This window comes from Cajanus cajan, chromosome 2 (assembly GCF_000230855.2).
Source record: "Cajanus cajan strain Asha chromosome 2, NIPB_CcT2T_4, whole genome shotgun sequence".
In the NCBI taxonomy this organism is placed as follows: Eukaryota; Viridiplantae; Streptophyta; class Magnoliopsida; order Fabales; family Fabaceae; genus Cajanus; species Cajanus cajan.
Genome location: NC_138518.1, coordinates 17,231,100 through 17,243,883, shown reverse-complemented (window position 1 = coordinate 17,243,883; position 12,784 = coordinate 17,231,100). Strand labels below are relative to the sequence as shown.

At 35.1% G+C, this 12,784-nt stretch overlaps 2 protein-coding genes across 2 annotated transcripts; both read right to left on the bottom strand.

The window, feature by feature from the left end:
- Positions 1-740: 740 nt before the first annotated feature.
- LOC145954783 (uncharacterized) lies at positions 741-2,596 on the bottom strand. The gene is made up of 2 exons (XM_083069470.1): positions 1,760-2,596; positions 741-1,655 (listed from the first exon to the last, which is right to left on the bottom strand). The coding sequence occupies exons 1-2, from the start codon at positions 2,594-2,596 to the stop codon at positions 741-743; spliced, it is 1,752 nt and encodes a 583-aa protein (XP_082925596.1).
- A 1,668-nt stretch (positions 2,597-4,264) lies between these two features.
- LOC145954782 (uncharacterized) lies at positions 4,265-5,689 on the bottom strand. Its single transcript, XM_083069469.1, has 2 exons — positions 4,830-5,689; positions 4,265-4,733 (listed from the first exon to the last, which is right to left on the bottom strand). The coding sequence occupies exons 1-2, from the start codon at positions 5,687-5,689 to the stop codon at positions 4,265-4,267; spliced, it is 1,329 nt and encodes a 442-aa protein (XP_082925595.1).
- Between the last annotated feature and the right edge of the window lie 7,095 nt (positions 5,690-12,784).

Sequence of the window (12,784 nt, the reverse complement as noted above, 5' to 3'; positions counted from 1 at the left end):
CTTCCTTTTAAAGAGAAAACCGAGTGGACTTGTTCGGCGAGGCTTTCTTTTACAGAGAATATCGAGTGAAGTCTAACCGAATGAGTGTGTTCGACGATGCTTCCTTTTAAAGAGAAAACCGAGTGGACTCGTTCGGCGAGGCTTTCTTTTACAGAGAATATCGAGTGAAGTCTAACCGAATGAGTGTGTTCGGCGATGCTTCCTTTTAAAGAGAAAACCGAGTGGACTCTAACCAAATGAGCGTTTTACTTCATGAATAAAAAGTTAAGCGTTTCTAGTTAAGGTCAAATATCCATTTCAGGTTTGAGGGCGCACTCCTAGCCGAGTCGATCAGCTCGGGAGGGAAGCGTTTTACACAATTTTCCGAAGGCACATCCTTAGCCGAGCTGATCAACTCGGGAGGGAAGCCTTTTGTACGATTTTTCGAAGGCACATCCTTAGCTGAGTTGATCAACTCGGGAGGGAAGCCTTTTGTACGATTTTCCGAAGGCACATCCTTAGCCGAGTTGATCAACTCGGGAGGAAGCCTCTTGTATTGTAATTAGTAAGGAATAAAAACTCAGAATATGAAAGAATTTTCCTTGATTGAGATGTGCCTCGTTAAAAACCTGATCGGCCAAAACCCCTTTTCATTTTTTTATAAGGGGAGAAAAGACCGACCGAGGAAAAGAGTGCACGTAAGTGTCAATACAAACTTTGTCATACACATACAAAGTAAAGGACAAATTTATAGAAAACTTCTAACTATAGTATTTCTTTAGGTGAGTTGCGTTCCAAGTTCTGGGGATGACTTTCCCCGAAAGGTCTTCCAATTTATATGCTCCATTGCGGAGGTTGTGTCGGATCCTTAATGGGCCGTCCCAGTTAGCTGCTAACTTTCCTTCTCTTGGGTTCTTCCTGGCCAACCCTTGTGCTTTCCATACCAAGTCCCCCTCTGAAAAGCTTCTCGGACTGAGATTTGAATTAAATCTTCGAGTCATTCTCTGCCGGCAAGCTTCGGCGACAATACATGCTTTGTGGCGCGCCTCATCTACCATGTCAACTTTCGCCCTAAGCGACGCGTCATTGGATGCTTCGTTGAAATGCAATCGGCGAAAAGAGGGTTCCCCTACTTCTACCAGAATCATGGCGTTGGTGCCATACGTTATTCTGAATGGGGTCTCGCCGATTGTGGATTGGGGGGTACAACGGTAAGCCCATAGCACTTCCAATAATTCGTCTGCCCAAGCGCCCTTGGAGTCCCCTAATCGCTTTTTGAGCTCCGATAGGATGACTTTATTTGCGGCTTCAGCCTGCCCGTTGGCTTGTGGGTGTTCGACCGATGTGAATCGATGCTTGATTCCCAAATCTTGGATGAACTTATTAAGCTTCTGATCGGTAAACTGTAACCCATTTTCCGTTACTATGGCATGAGGAATGCCGAAGCGCGTAATGATATTCTTCAACATGAACTTCTGAACGTTGTTCGCTGTAATCGTAGCAAGTGGTTCAACCTCGATCCACTTCGTGAAATAATCGATTGCCACTAGCAAAAATTTGTTCTGGCCTTTAGCGATGGGAAACGGTCCAAGTATGTCCATTCCCCATAACGCGATCGGCCACGGCGAGCTGACACTGTGCAGTTGTTCTGCCGAAGCATGAATCAGGTTACCATGCTTTTGACATTGAACACATCTTTTGACAAATTGAGCACAATCACCCTTGAGAGTGGACCAATAGTAACCGGCCTGGAGCACTTTAGCGGCTAGGGTTCTCCCACCCGAGTGTGACCCACAAATTCCTTCGTGGATTCCCGCAAAACATAGTCGGCTTGTTCAGGCCCGATACATTTGAGTAATGGGGTTGAAAAACCTCTCTTGTACAGCTCTGTGCCGATGACCGAGAAACGTGTTGCTTGAGTGCGGAGTTTCCTAGCGGCCAAGGCCTCGGGTGGCTCCTTGCCGTGTAGAATGAACTTGAGTAATGTTGCTATCCAAGGTGTGTTGGTTCTAGAAGCTTCCGATTCAGAAACTGCTAGGCACTCGGTGGTTTCCACGCTGGGTTGTGGCAATTCCAAATGAAGAGTGGTTCGCAACTGACTTTGTTTATGACCATTACTAGCCAACCGAGCGAGTTGATCGGCTCTTCCATTATTTTCTTGTGGTGTGTACTTGACTTGAACTTCTTCGAATTGGTTGCACATATTGTGGAAACGGTGATAGTACTTTAACAGATTGGCATCCTTGACTTGGAAGTGATTATTCACCTGTTCGGCAACTATTTTGGAATCAGTCCAACAAAGAAGCCTCGCAACCCCTACTTCATGTGCCAGCCGCAGGCCGGCCAATAATGCCTCATACTCGTCCTGATTGTTTGAGGCTTTGAAAGCGAAGTGCAGCGATTGTTCTAGTGTTACGCCGGTAGGCCCTTCCAAGATTATTTCGGCGCTACTCCCTTGGCTGTTAGACGAGCCATCTACGTGCATTGTCCAGGTGCTACTTTCAAAATGCCATTTTGGCTGCAATTCATTAGAAAAGTCGGTAAGACATTGTGACTTTATGGGGCCTCTGGGTTCAAACGAGATGTCGAACTCTGAAAGCTCGATGGACCATGCCATCATTCGACCTGCCAATTCCGGCTTACGCAACACCTTGGCGATTGGACAATCTGTGCGGACGACCTGATGCCCCTGGAAATATTGTCGAAGTCGCCGCGCTGTATGGACGAGGCCGAGGGCCACTTTTTCTAACAGCTGATATCTACTTTCGGATTCTTGAAGCGTTCGGCTAATGAAGTAGATAGGTTGCTGGGACTCCCTCTCTTACACTATCACGGAGCTAATCGTCTCGTGCGAGATGCACATGTATACAATCAACTTCAAAAGAGGATCGGGTTTAGATAGAATTGGTGGAGTACCGAGCCGTTGTTTAAGCAATTGGAAGGCCGTTTCGCATTCATCCGGCCATGCAAATTTGTTGACTTTCTTCAGTAAGCCCAGAATCGGTTTAGCTACTTCGGCAAGACATGGGAGGAAGCGTGATAGTGCCGTGAGTCATCCGGCCAGTCGCTGGACTTCTTTGAGTGTTTGTGGGCTCCTCATGTCTACTATAGCTTGGCATTTATCTGGATTGGCGTCGATGCCTCTTGCCGATAGCATGTAACCAAGAAACTTGCCACCAGCAATCCCAAAGATGCATTTTTCAGGATTTAAGCGCATGTTGTGCTTTCGGAGTTGATGAAATACTTCCCTAAGATCGGCCGAATGTGCCGCCACAGTTGCTGATTTGATAACCATGTCGTCAAGATAAACCTCCATATTGTGTCCGATTTGATTTCTGAAGATCTTGTCCATGAGGCGCTGGTAGGTTGCGCCCGCATTCTTCAAGCCGAATGGCATCACCCTGTAACAATAATTAGCTGAGTCGGTTATGAAGGCTGTTTTGTCTTCGTCTTGGGGATGCATCCTGATCTGATTATATCCCGAATAGGCGTCCAGAAATGACAAGATCATGTGGCCAGCAGCACCATCTACTAATCGATCGATATTGGGTAACGGATATGCGTCCTTCGGGCATGCCTTGTTCAAGCTGGTATAGTCAATACACATTCGCCATTTTCCACTTGGTTTTTTAACCATAACCACATTGGCCAGCTATGTTGTGTACTGTATTTCCCGAATGAAGTTTGCCTGTAGTAACTTTGTCACTTCCTCCTCAACCGCATTTTTTCTGTCATTCCCCATCTTCCTTTTTTGTTGAGCAATTGGCTTAGCTTCTCGGCATATTGATAGTTTGTGGCACATGAATTCTGGGTCAATGCCGGGCATGTCTGAGGGTACCCATGCGAACAAGTCTTTGTTTGCCCAAATCACCCTGCTGAGATCCTTCCGGTTATCATCTGACAGGCTGGCGCCGATGAAGGTGACTTATCGTGCCTGCGATCCAATCTATAGCGGAACCTTTTCCTCTATCGGCTCTACATGTTCTTCATTGTTCATTCTTGGATCGAGGTCCCAAGCCAAAAAGTGTGATTCGGGAGTTATTGGAGAAGCTGCTATGTTGTGCACTCTCTTAGGCTTAGGTTGCACCTCTTCCATGGGAGTTATCCGCAGGCTAGCGAAGTAACATTCCCGAGCTGTTTTCTGATCAGCATGGATTGTAATGATCCTTCCTTTGTCAGATGGGAATTTCATTGCCAAATGTGGTGTCAAGACGATTGCCCCCAACATGTTTAACGATGGCCGTCCGAGTAGAATGTTGTAGGACGTGTTGGCATGCACCACTATCTACTTCACTTGAATTTCCCTGTACTCCTGTTCATCAAAACAAAAACGAGTAAAGAGTTTAATGTACCATTTAGTGCTCACCCTTTCGCCCGCAAAGCCGACCAAGGGCTCATCATATGGTAAAAGTTCCCTCTCGGAGATGCCCAACTGCTTGAAGGTGTTCCAGTACAGGATATCTGCCGAACTACCTTGATCAACCAAAGTTTTCTTGACTATGCAATTATGAATCTTGACACTAATCACCATTGGGTCATCCTGCATGGGGTCAATGCCCTGGAAATCGGCATCGGTGAAAGTTATAGCTGGTAGTCTCCGAGGAGGTTGTCTGTCAACAACATGGACCGATCGGATGGTGCGCAGATGTCTCTTTTGGGCTGAAAAGGTCGGGCCTCCTCCGGCGAATCCACCTGCTATTGTGTTAATGACACGCCTATGTGAAACTGTAGGCTCGTCTTTCCGTTCGCGTGATCTGCTCCGTTCACGCCGAGGTCTTTCGGAATGGTCTTACCTATGCCGATCTTGATGTCAGGGTTGATATGAAGATCGAGGCTGAGACGATCCTGACCGATCCACAAAATTATGAAGTTGTCCCTGTTTAATCAACTCTTCAATTTTATCCTTTAGAGCAGCACACTCCTCTGTAGAGTGTCCCTGATTTCGGTGATACCTGCAAGATTTGCTAGTATCGGCGTGTGGTGGAGTGGAGGCTCTCTTCGGAATTACTAGTACCTCGGACGCCAGAGCTTGTTCTAGCACGGCCGCCCTACTGGAATTTAGGGGTGTGTAATGAGAGTATTTTGGCCCGCGCGCGGGTCGGTCTGGTAATGTTATTTCCTTGTTGCGTCCCCGAAATGGTTGCTCCGCCGTCTTCTCGGTTTTTGCCATGGCTTCGGTTCGGGCTTGGTTCCGGAATTCAGCTAGCTCCTCCATTTGCATATATTTGTCAGCTCTCCTTCGTAGGTTGTTCATGTCCGAAGGGGTTTTTTTGCAAAGGCTATTGACAAATGGCCCCGGCTTCAAAGCTGTGGTCAAATGATGGAGTGCTACAGCTAGATTAAGATCTCGGATCTCCAGTGCAACCTTGTTGAAGCGATTCATAAAGGTCCGAAGTGATTCCTTCTTGTCTTGTCGAAGGCTGATCAGCGACAGAGAGGTGAGGTTATGGGGGCGACTTGTTGCAAACTGGATAGTGAACTGAGAAGACAGGGTATTGAACGAATCAATAGAATTTGACGGGAGCCGAGTGAACCAGCTCAAGGCTCTGCCTTTGAGGGACGTCGGGAAAATCCAACACAGGGTAGCATCATCTGTAGTGCTCAAGGTTACCTGCGTGAGAAAAACATCAAGATGTTCATCAAGGTCCGTTGTACCATCATATTTATCAATTGGTAACGATTTCCAGTTATCAAGCAGAGGTAATTGCATAATAGAGGATCTAAAAGGGTGGCGGTGCGATCTGATGGTTGCTACGTCCGCGGGATGTCCGACTGTTGGCAAGGCCGAAGGAACTTTTCTAGTGCAGCGGCCGAGCCGTGAGGATCCGATGTATGGATGTCATGGGACTGATAAGACCCTTGTGTCTTAGTGTTGGTGGGCTGAGTAGGCTTCCACGAAGGGTCTTGATTTTTTAATGCCTCATTTTCCGCTCTCAGGGCGGAAAGTTCCTTCGCGTCTTTCTCTCGCTATTGTTTCATAGCCGCCATCTCCTACTTCAGTAAGCGCACGGTCTCGGAGAGGTCGGTTTCGTCTACCACCTCCACATGTTCTTCCTCCTCAGTTTGATGATCTTCCGTGTTCGTTTGTCTTGTTTTCGCCATTACTTTGCTTAGTTAATCTTCACAACTGTCTTGGTTCGGCCCTACGGTGGGCGCCAAAATGTACCTGTCTCAAAGGCACACCAGTAATCTTCTTGTATTCTGAGGGCCGAACGAGCATTCCAATCGAATATTCCGGTAGGGGGGAGGTACCTGCAAAAGGGACTCCGACGCTCAAGTCAGGACAAGACACAAATATCGATAGTAATTAATGAACAGTGACGTTACCTCGTGACATGAGCTTATTTATACTGACATTTATGGGCCCTGGTCCCTATGGGCCCTGCACTATGTTTACTGTATTAGGTAATACGTTCTAATCGGTTTATCGGTGTAATTAACCCTTAATTATTGATTAAGGGTAATCTTTGAGGATAGGTTGACCCTGGTGGCCGAATGGGTGTTGGCCACCAGATTCAGCCACTAGGTGGCTAACAGGTTTCGGCTATGTGGTGGTCGAACGCCTTTACTCATACAATATCCTTTCTACAAATTAACCAAATCAAAAAAAATTGGTGATTTTTTTGTCCTAAAATTTTGGTGTAGGTTGTTAACATACTCCCATTAAAAAATAGGTGAAAGTATATTAAGATTCCCATGTGTATATATATATATATATAGAAGTAGCAACCCTTATACTTCGGGATGCGTACGTCTTTGCTCCCACGTGTGCGGTTTCCAAAGTTTTTATTGGCAGCTTTTGTTTTTCAATTATAGTCAATACTTTCTTAATAACTTTAAATCAAACTCAAAAATAATTTAATAATTAATTTATTAACTTTAATTTATAAATTAAAATAAACTAAATTTAAATTAAAAATTGAATTTAATAAATAAATAAATTAAATTTAACTTACGTATAATTCGATTAATTTGATTTATAAATAGATTTGATATATAAATATATAATTTATATAATTAAATTTTTATTTAATTTTAATTTATTAAAAGTTCATTTTTAATATTTCCTATTATTTTATGTAGCGTGAAATAATTATTATTTACATAGACTTTCATTGTGATTATGTTTCTTTGAAGTTATATCTAGTAATCTTGTAAAGCTAAAAGAATAAGCAGTATTTTATTTTTTTTAAAAATTAAACAATTAATTTATCTAAAATCTATTATTAAATTAAAATTCAAGTTGAACTACAAGTTAAGCTAAATATTATCAAGAAAATTAAAATTAATACAATTTTTTTATCTTTTGATAAATAATTGTCAATATCTTTTGACAAATTCTTGACTCTAACGTCTCCTTAACTAACATTTTTCACATATTTAAAGTTATACTAGCCTTCCATACACCGGTATATTCTTTTTTATGCTCTTGAGTTTGAAAAATATGTTCAAATTTATGATATTTATTAACCGGTAGCACTAAAGGTAAATATTCATTCACTAATTCAATTAAAAATTCCTCACAATAACATTATTTGCTAAGAAAGTTATATAGTGTTACAAATATTAATACAAATTTAGCTTGTGTCTTAAATAGAAATTGGGGCATTAATTTACTTAAAAATTGTAAAGCATGATTTAAAAATAACAAATATTCTCTCGATTAGATTGTTTAAGAACACATGATGTAAATGTGTAACACTCCATGTTTTCTAAGATTATTAAAAAGATATTTTGATTAATTAATATTTTTTAAAAATATTTTAGAGGCTTTGATAATTATGAGTGTTTTTAATTAAATAATAAATGTTTGCAAAAATTGTTTTGTATAATGTTTATTGAAAATATATTTGTTTTATGGTATTTAAATATATATATATATATATATATATTAATTACTATTATTATATTTTGTTATAATTAATTGAGTTGGTTTTAATAATTATTTTTATATGGATATTTATGTATTATAAAGTTTTATATTTAAAGGATTTATTTGTTTAATTAATTCAGGAAAGAAGTTTGTAACTAGTGTTGATTGTTTTAATTGCAAAATCTTAGAGATGATATCGTACACCTTGAAATGAAGCTAAAATTGATGTCTATTAGGAAATTTAGAGTTCGCTAGAAAATATTTATCTAATTATATATACAACCTATATAAAATTATTATGAAAGGTTAAAAAATATTTATTATTAAAAAAAATAAATAAAAATATTTATTTATCAAAGCATCACTTAATAATGACTTGGAATCATGAGCTGAACCCTCCCACCCGCTAAGAACATATATGAATTTCAAATCAAAGTTACAAGCTGCTAATACATCTTGTGATATCTTTTTATGACGATTATGATAATTGTTTACATCTTATGTTCTCACCATTGTCGAAATATGAGTACCATCAATAGCTTTGACGAATCAAAATTTCTTATACATATTATTAAAGTTCAACTACTATAGCTCCACAAAAATATAAAACAAATACTTCAACCAAAATACAATCAAAATGACACTTAAAAAAATATAGTTCAATAAAAATATTAATCATCTTAACTTGAAGTTTATCCGAGATGAATGTTCTTTTAAAGACATCTTAAAGAAATTGTCCTTCTTTGCTTCAGTATCAAGCAAATCAGTAACCAGAGTTTTGTCATCCAAATTTTGGATTCCTTTTACATCATCCCAAATATTATTATCTTTCTCCTTCTCTCTGTCTTTTTGTCTTTTTCTCTTTTCTCCCTGTATTTTTTTCTTTTCTCCAATATGTTAGATATTTTTCAAAATTGACAACAATATTATCAATGCTGATAGAAAAAATATTTAGAACTTTGACATGATTATTGATACCAATTGAATTAGAACTCTGCCCACACTTAGAGCTACTTCTGTTTTTTGAAAACTTAATTTTTCAATGGGAACCTCCAAATTTAAAAAGGGATTAGACAATGGACTACATTCCTAAGGTGGTGAAGATTGGTAGGGTGGTTCATAGTTATTTTGTTGATGAATTATACATCAATATTCATAGATAAAAATGTAACAAAAAAAATATTAATAGATAAAAAAGATAGAAGAAAAAATAGACAGAGATAGAAGAACAAATAAATGAGAAAGATGAACAAAAGAGAAAGAGAATATAAGATATAGAAGACATGAGATGAGAGAGAGAGGGAGAAAGAGAGAGAAAAAATAAAGATGAGATAGGGAAGATAGAGAGAGAGAGGAGAAACATAGAGGGGAAAAAAAGATGAGAGAGAGAAAGGGGAAAAGAGGTGAAGGAGCAAAAATGGAAGACAAATGAACAAGAAAAAAGAGTCATGCAAAATCTCAAAGATTTTGGTGAGATTGTTAGATAAGTGAGTTATATGTAAGTTATACTAAAAAGTCTCACAAAATTTATCATTCAAAATAATTCATTGAAATCTCTATATTTTTAAATACTAGCGTACTTTTTTGAGTGAAAAAAGTTTTAATTGAATACCACCAAATTTTTACGTACTCCTAAAAAATATTGATTGTCTTAATTAAATACTACTAGGTTTTGATGTAATCTTAAAAAATTCTAATTGTTTTAATTGAATACCACATGAATTTTCTTAGGATTTTTTTTCCCTCTATTTATCTGTCATTTAATTTTAAAAGTTCAAGACTACATTAATTATTATTTTATCAATTATATCCTTATACCTCACATAATTTTTAATAAATCTACACTTACAACTAACATGTATTTATTATAGAAAATTATAAAGGAGGGCATAATAGAAAATATTAAAATCATTATATAAAAGTAGAATATTTTTTACATTTTTAATTTATGTATAATAATCTTAAACAACTATTTAAAAGGAACGAAGATAGTAAATATCAGAGGCTAAATAACGTTGTTATACACTCATTACATATTTAAAATGAAGAATAAATCAAATAAAATTTAACATTTTTAATTATGTTGCATGATATGTTATATTTTAATCTGGTTAAATACTAATTTCATCCCTTTCAATTATCATTTAAGATTATGTTAAGCACATATTAAAATTATAATTAATATTATGTAAAATCATTTATATTTTTTAATATATATTTTTTATCATTCTTTTGTGTACTATTTTTTCTTATGTATAATGATGACAATATATATATAATTTATATTTAGGATCGTATGAAAATACCCAAATTCTTTACCACTATGTAGATAATAGCGTGACTTAGAAAAATAGTAAATTGAACAAGATACCTTCATAACTATCAGCCACGAAATTAATGACATCTTAGAGAGTGAAGATCTTTAGATTAAGCACCACTGTCTACTTAGTGGGCTAGTCAAAGTTTAATAGTATTTGGTTTAAACTAAGATTTTACTTGTTTAAGTGAGAGTTAGAAGAAATCTGTAAAAGAGATTTGATCTTTGACGTCATATCATTAAAATATCTCTTTGAATAAGTATGTTGGTCAAAATAAAATTTTAATAATCATAATGAATGTTAAAGTTGCACCATGTAAAATGTAAATTTAGACCGAATATTAAATGGTTAATAGTGAGTTCTCAAACTTATGCTTTTTTTCTTTTTACTTGAGAAGTATAAAAGTAAGAGTGTGATTAAAAATGGTCAATACCTTAATGTTATCTTTTTTTTTTTTTTAATGAGAATTAACTTTACAAAAAAATGATAAATAAATCAAATAAAATTATTCTTTAAAAGCGATGAATGCATGCATGTATTTTTTTTTTTTTTAAAGAGATGGGTTAGCAATATATTTTTTTAACAAACTTGTTTGTAAGTTGTAACACTTTATAATTAGTCCAAATTTATTAAAAAATATAAAATAAAAAGGAAATTCTTTTAAAATTTATAATTTTAATAATTTTTATATAATAATAAATGATGTGTTTCATGTTAAAGAACATGTTACTACTGTTTAATATTATTTTTTTTTAAAATTTCTCCAATCTTTTTTTTTTTTGTTGTAAGAGTTAAATTAAAAGTTTAACTTGATCCTTTTTTTTAAATATTTTTTTATAAGAATTCATCCGGAACTTCTATTGATGTATTAATTATTATTATTATTATTATTATTATTTTACAAAATATTCTTAATTATGACTTCTCTCTCTCTATTCAATAAATAGTATGTACGATGCATTTTTGTCGACTTTTTGAGAGTCTAACTTTGCATAAAAGTTTGAAATTAAAAGCTTACTTTACTTTCTTTATATTTATAGGGAAAAAAATTAAAACTACTAGATAAAACAAATCAAAATATAATTTGCTTTATTTCGATTATATACAAATATTTCAATATTAGGAATATAAATTTACATTCTTGTGATGTCTTTTTTTTTTTTTGTCATAAGCATATGTATTTTTAAAATTATTACAAATCCAGATTTTAGTGGTGAAATATGAAAATAGTATACATATAATCCTAAATTTGAAAATTATTATTATCATTATATTTTTATGGATAAAAAAATAATAAATAAAATTCAAGACAATAAATATATTAACGATAAAAGATATTAAAAGAATTGAATGCATTAAAAAAATAATAAGAATGTATTATTAAGAAAAGTTTTGAAAGTAACATGGACATTTAAGATAAACTTTGTATTATTAATTAATTTTTTTTTACTAGGTAAAAGTGAATAATATTAAAAATGAACTACAAGGGGTACTCTATCCCATACAAAGCTCAAACATAACAGAGTACATGTATTATTAATTAAATTAACTATTTTTAATCGAAATAAATTAGTTAGTTAGGTCTTATAAAATTAAAGAATTGGAGGGAGGCACAGTTTCGTTCCGGCAATAAATAAAAAACCAAAACCTAAAAAAAAAAGAAAAAAAAGAAAGAAGGCATCCTTGCATTTTATTTGTCATTAAAAAACTGTTTTAATTTGACTATAATTTTATAATATTGATAAAGTATGAACTATATCTTTTTATTATTGTGGAGTATGAAAATATAAAATATATATAGACGAGAGAGAATTTAATTAATATGAAAGTTAATCTCTTCATCTCAAAATGTTGAGTTTGAGTTTTTTTACGTGACATTTTTGTTTAAAGAAATTTCGGTCCTTAATTAAAAATGGGAGAAATAGAGAATTTAAATAATAAAAATAGAAGGTATAAGATATCGATTTTGATGGCGAGAATTTTCACATGAAAGAATTAAAGTAAAAATTTCACATGAGAAGATCTATCTCCAAAATGATTGATATGTTCTAAGTTTTTGGTTTAATATTTATTTTTTCTTGATTAATTTGCTCTCTAATTTTCAATCACCACAATTAAAAGTAAATTATTTATTGAGGATGAGACAAAAATAAGATATTTATTATTATTTTTAATATGTATAAAAATCTTAAATAATAGTAATTTTGGTATATATAAAGTAAAAAGTATATGATGAAATTATTTAATATTCTGTTTGGTCTTTATTATGAGAAAAATTATAATAAAGGTTGATTTAGTTGGTAAGGAATATGTTCATCCCAAAAGGACATGAATTCGATTCTTGCTAATGTGAGAACTAAAGTTAGATGAAAAACACATAGAAGGGGGGAGAGGGGTTGAATATGTGTGTGTGTGAATAAAGGAATTTTAAAAATATTTTCGCAAGAGGACTTTCTTTCGTCCAGTAAAACAGTATTGGTAAATGCTAAACAAAAACTACCTAAGATTGGTTTAACAAAAACATTTTACATCTGGGAATTTCATCGTCTGCTTAAAGAAAATACTTCTTAGATGAAAACTGTTCTTTAGAATGACAAGTTGAAAAAATATGGTT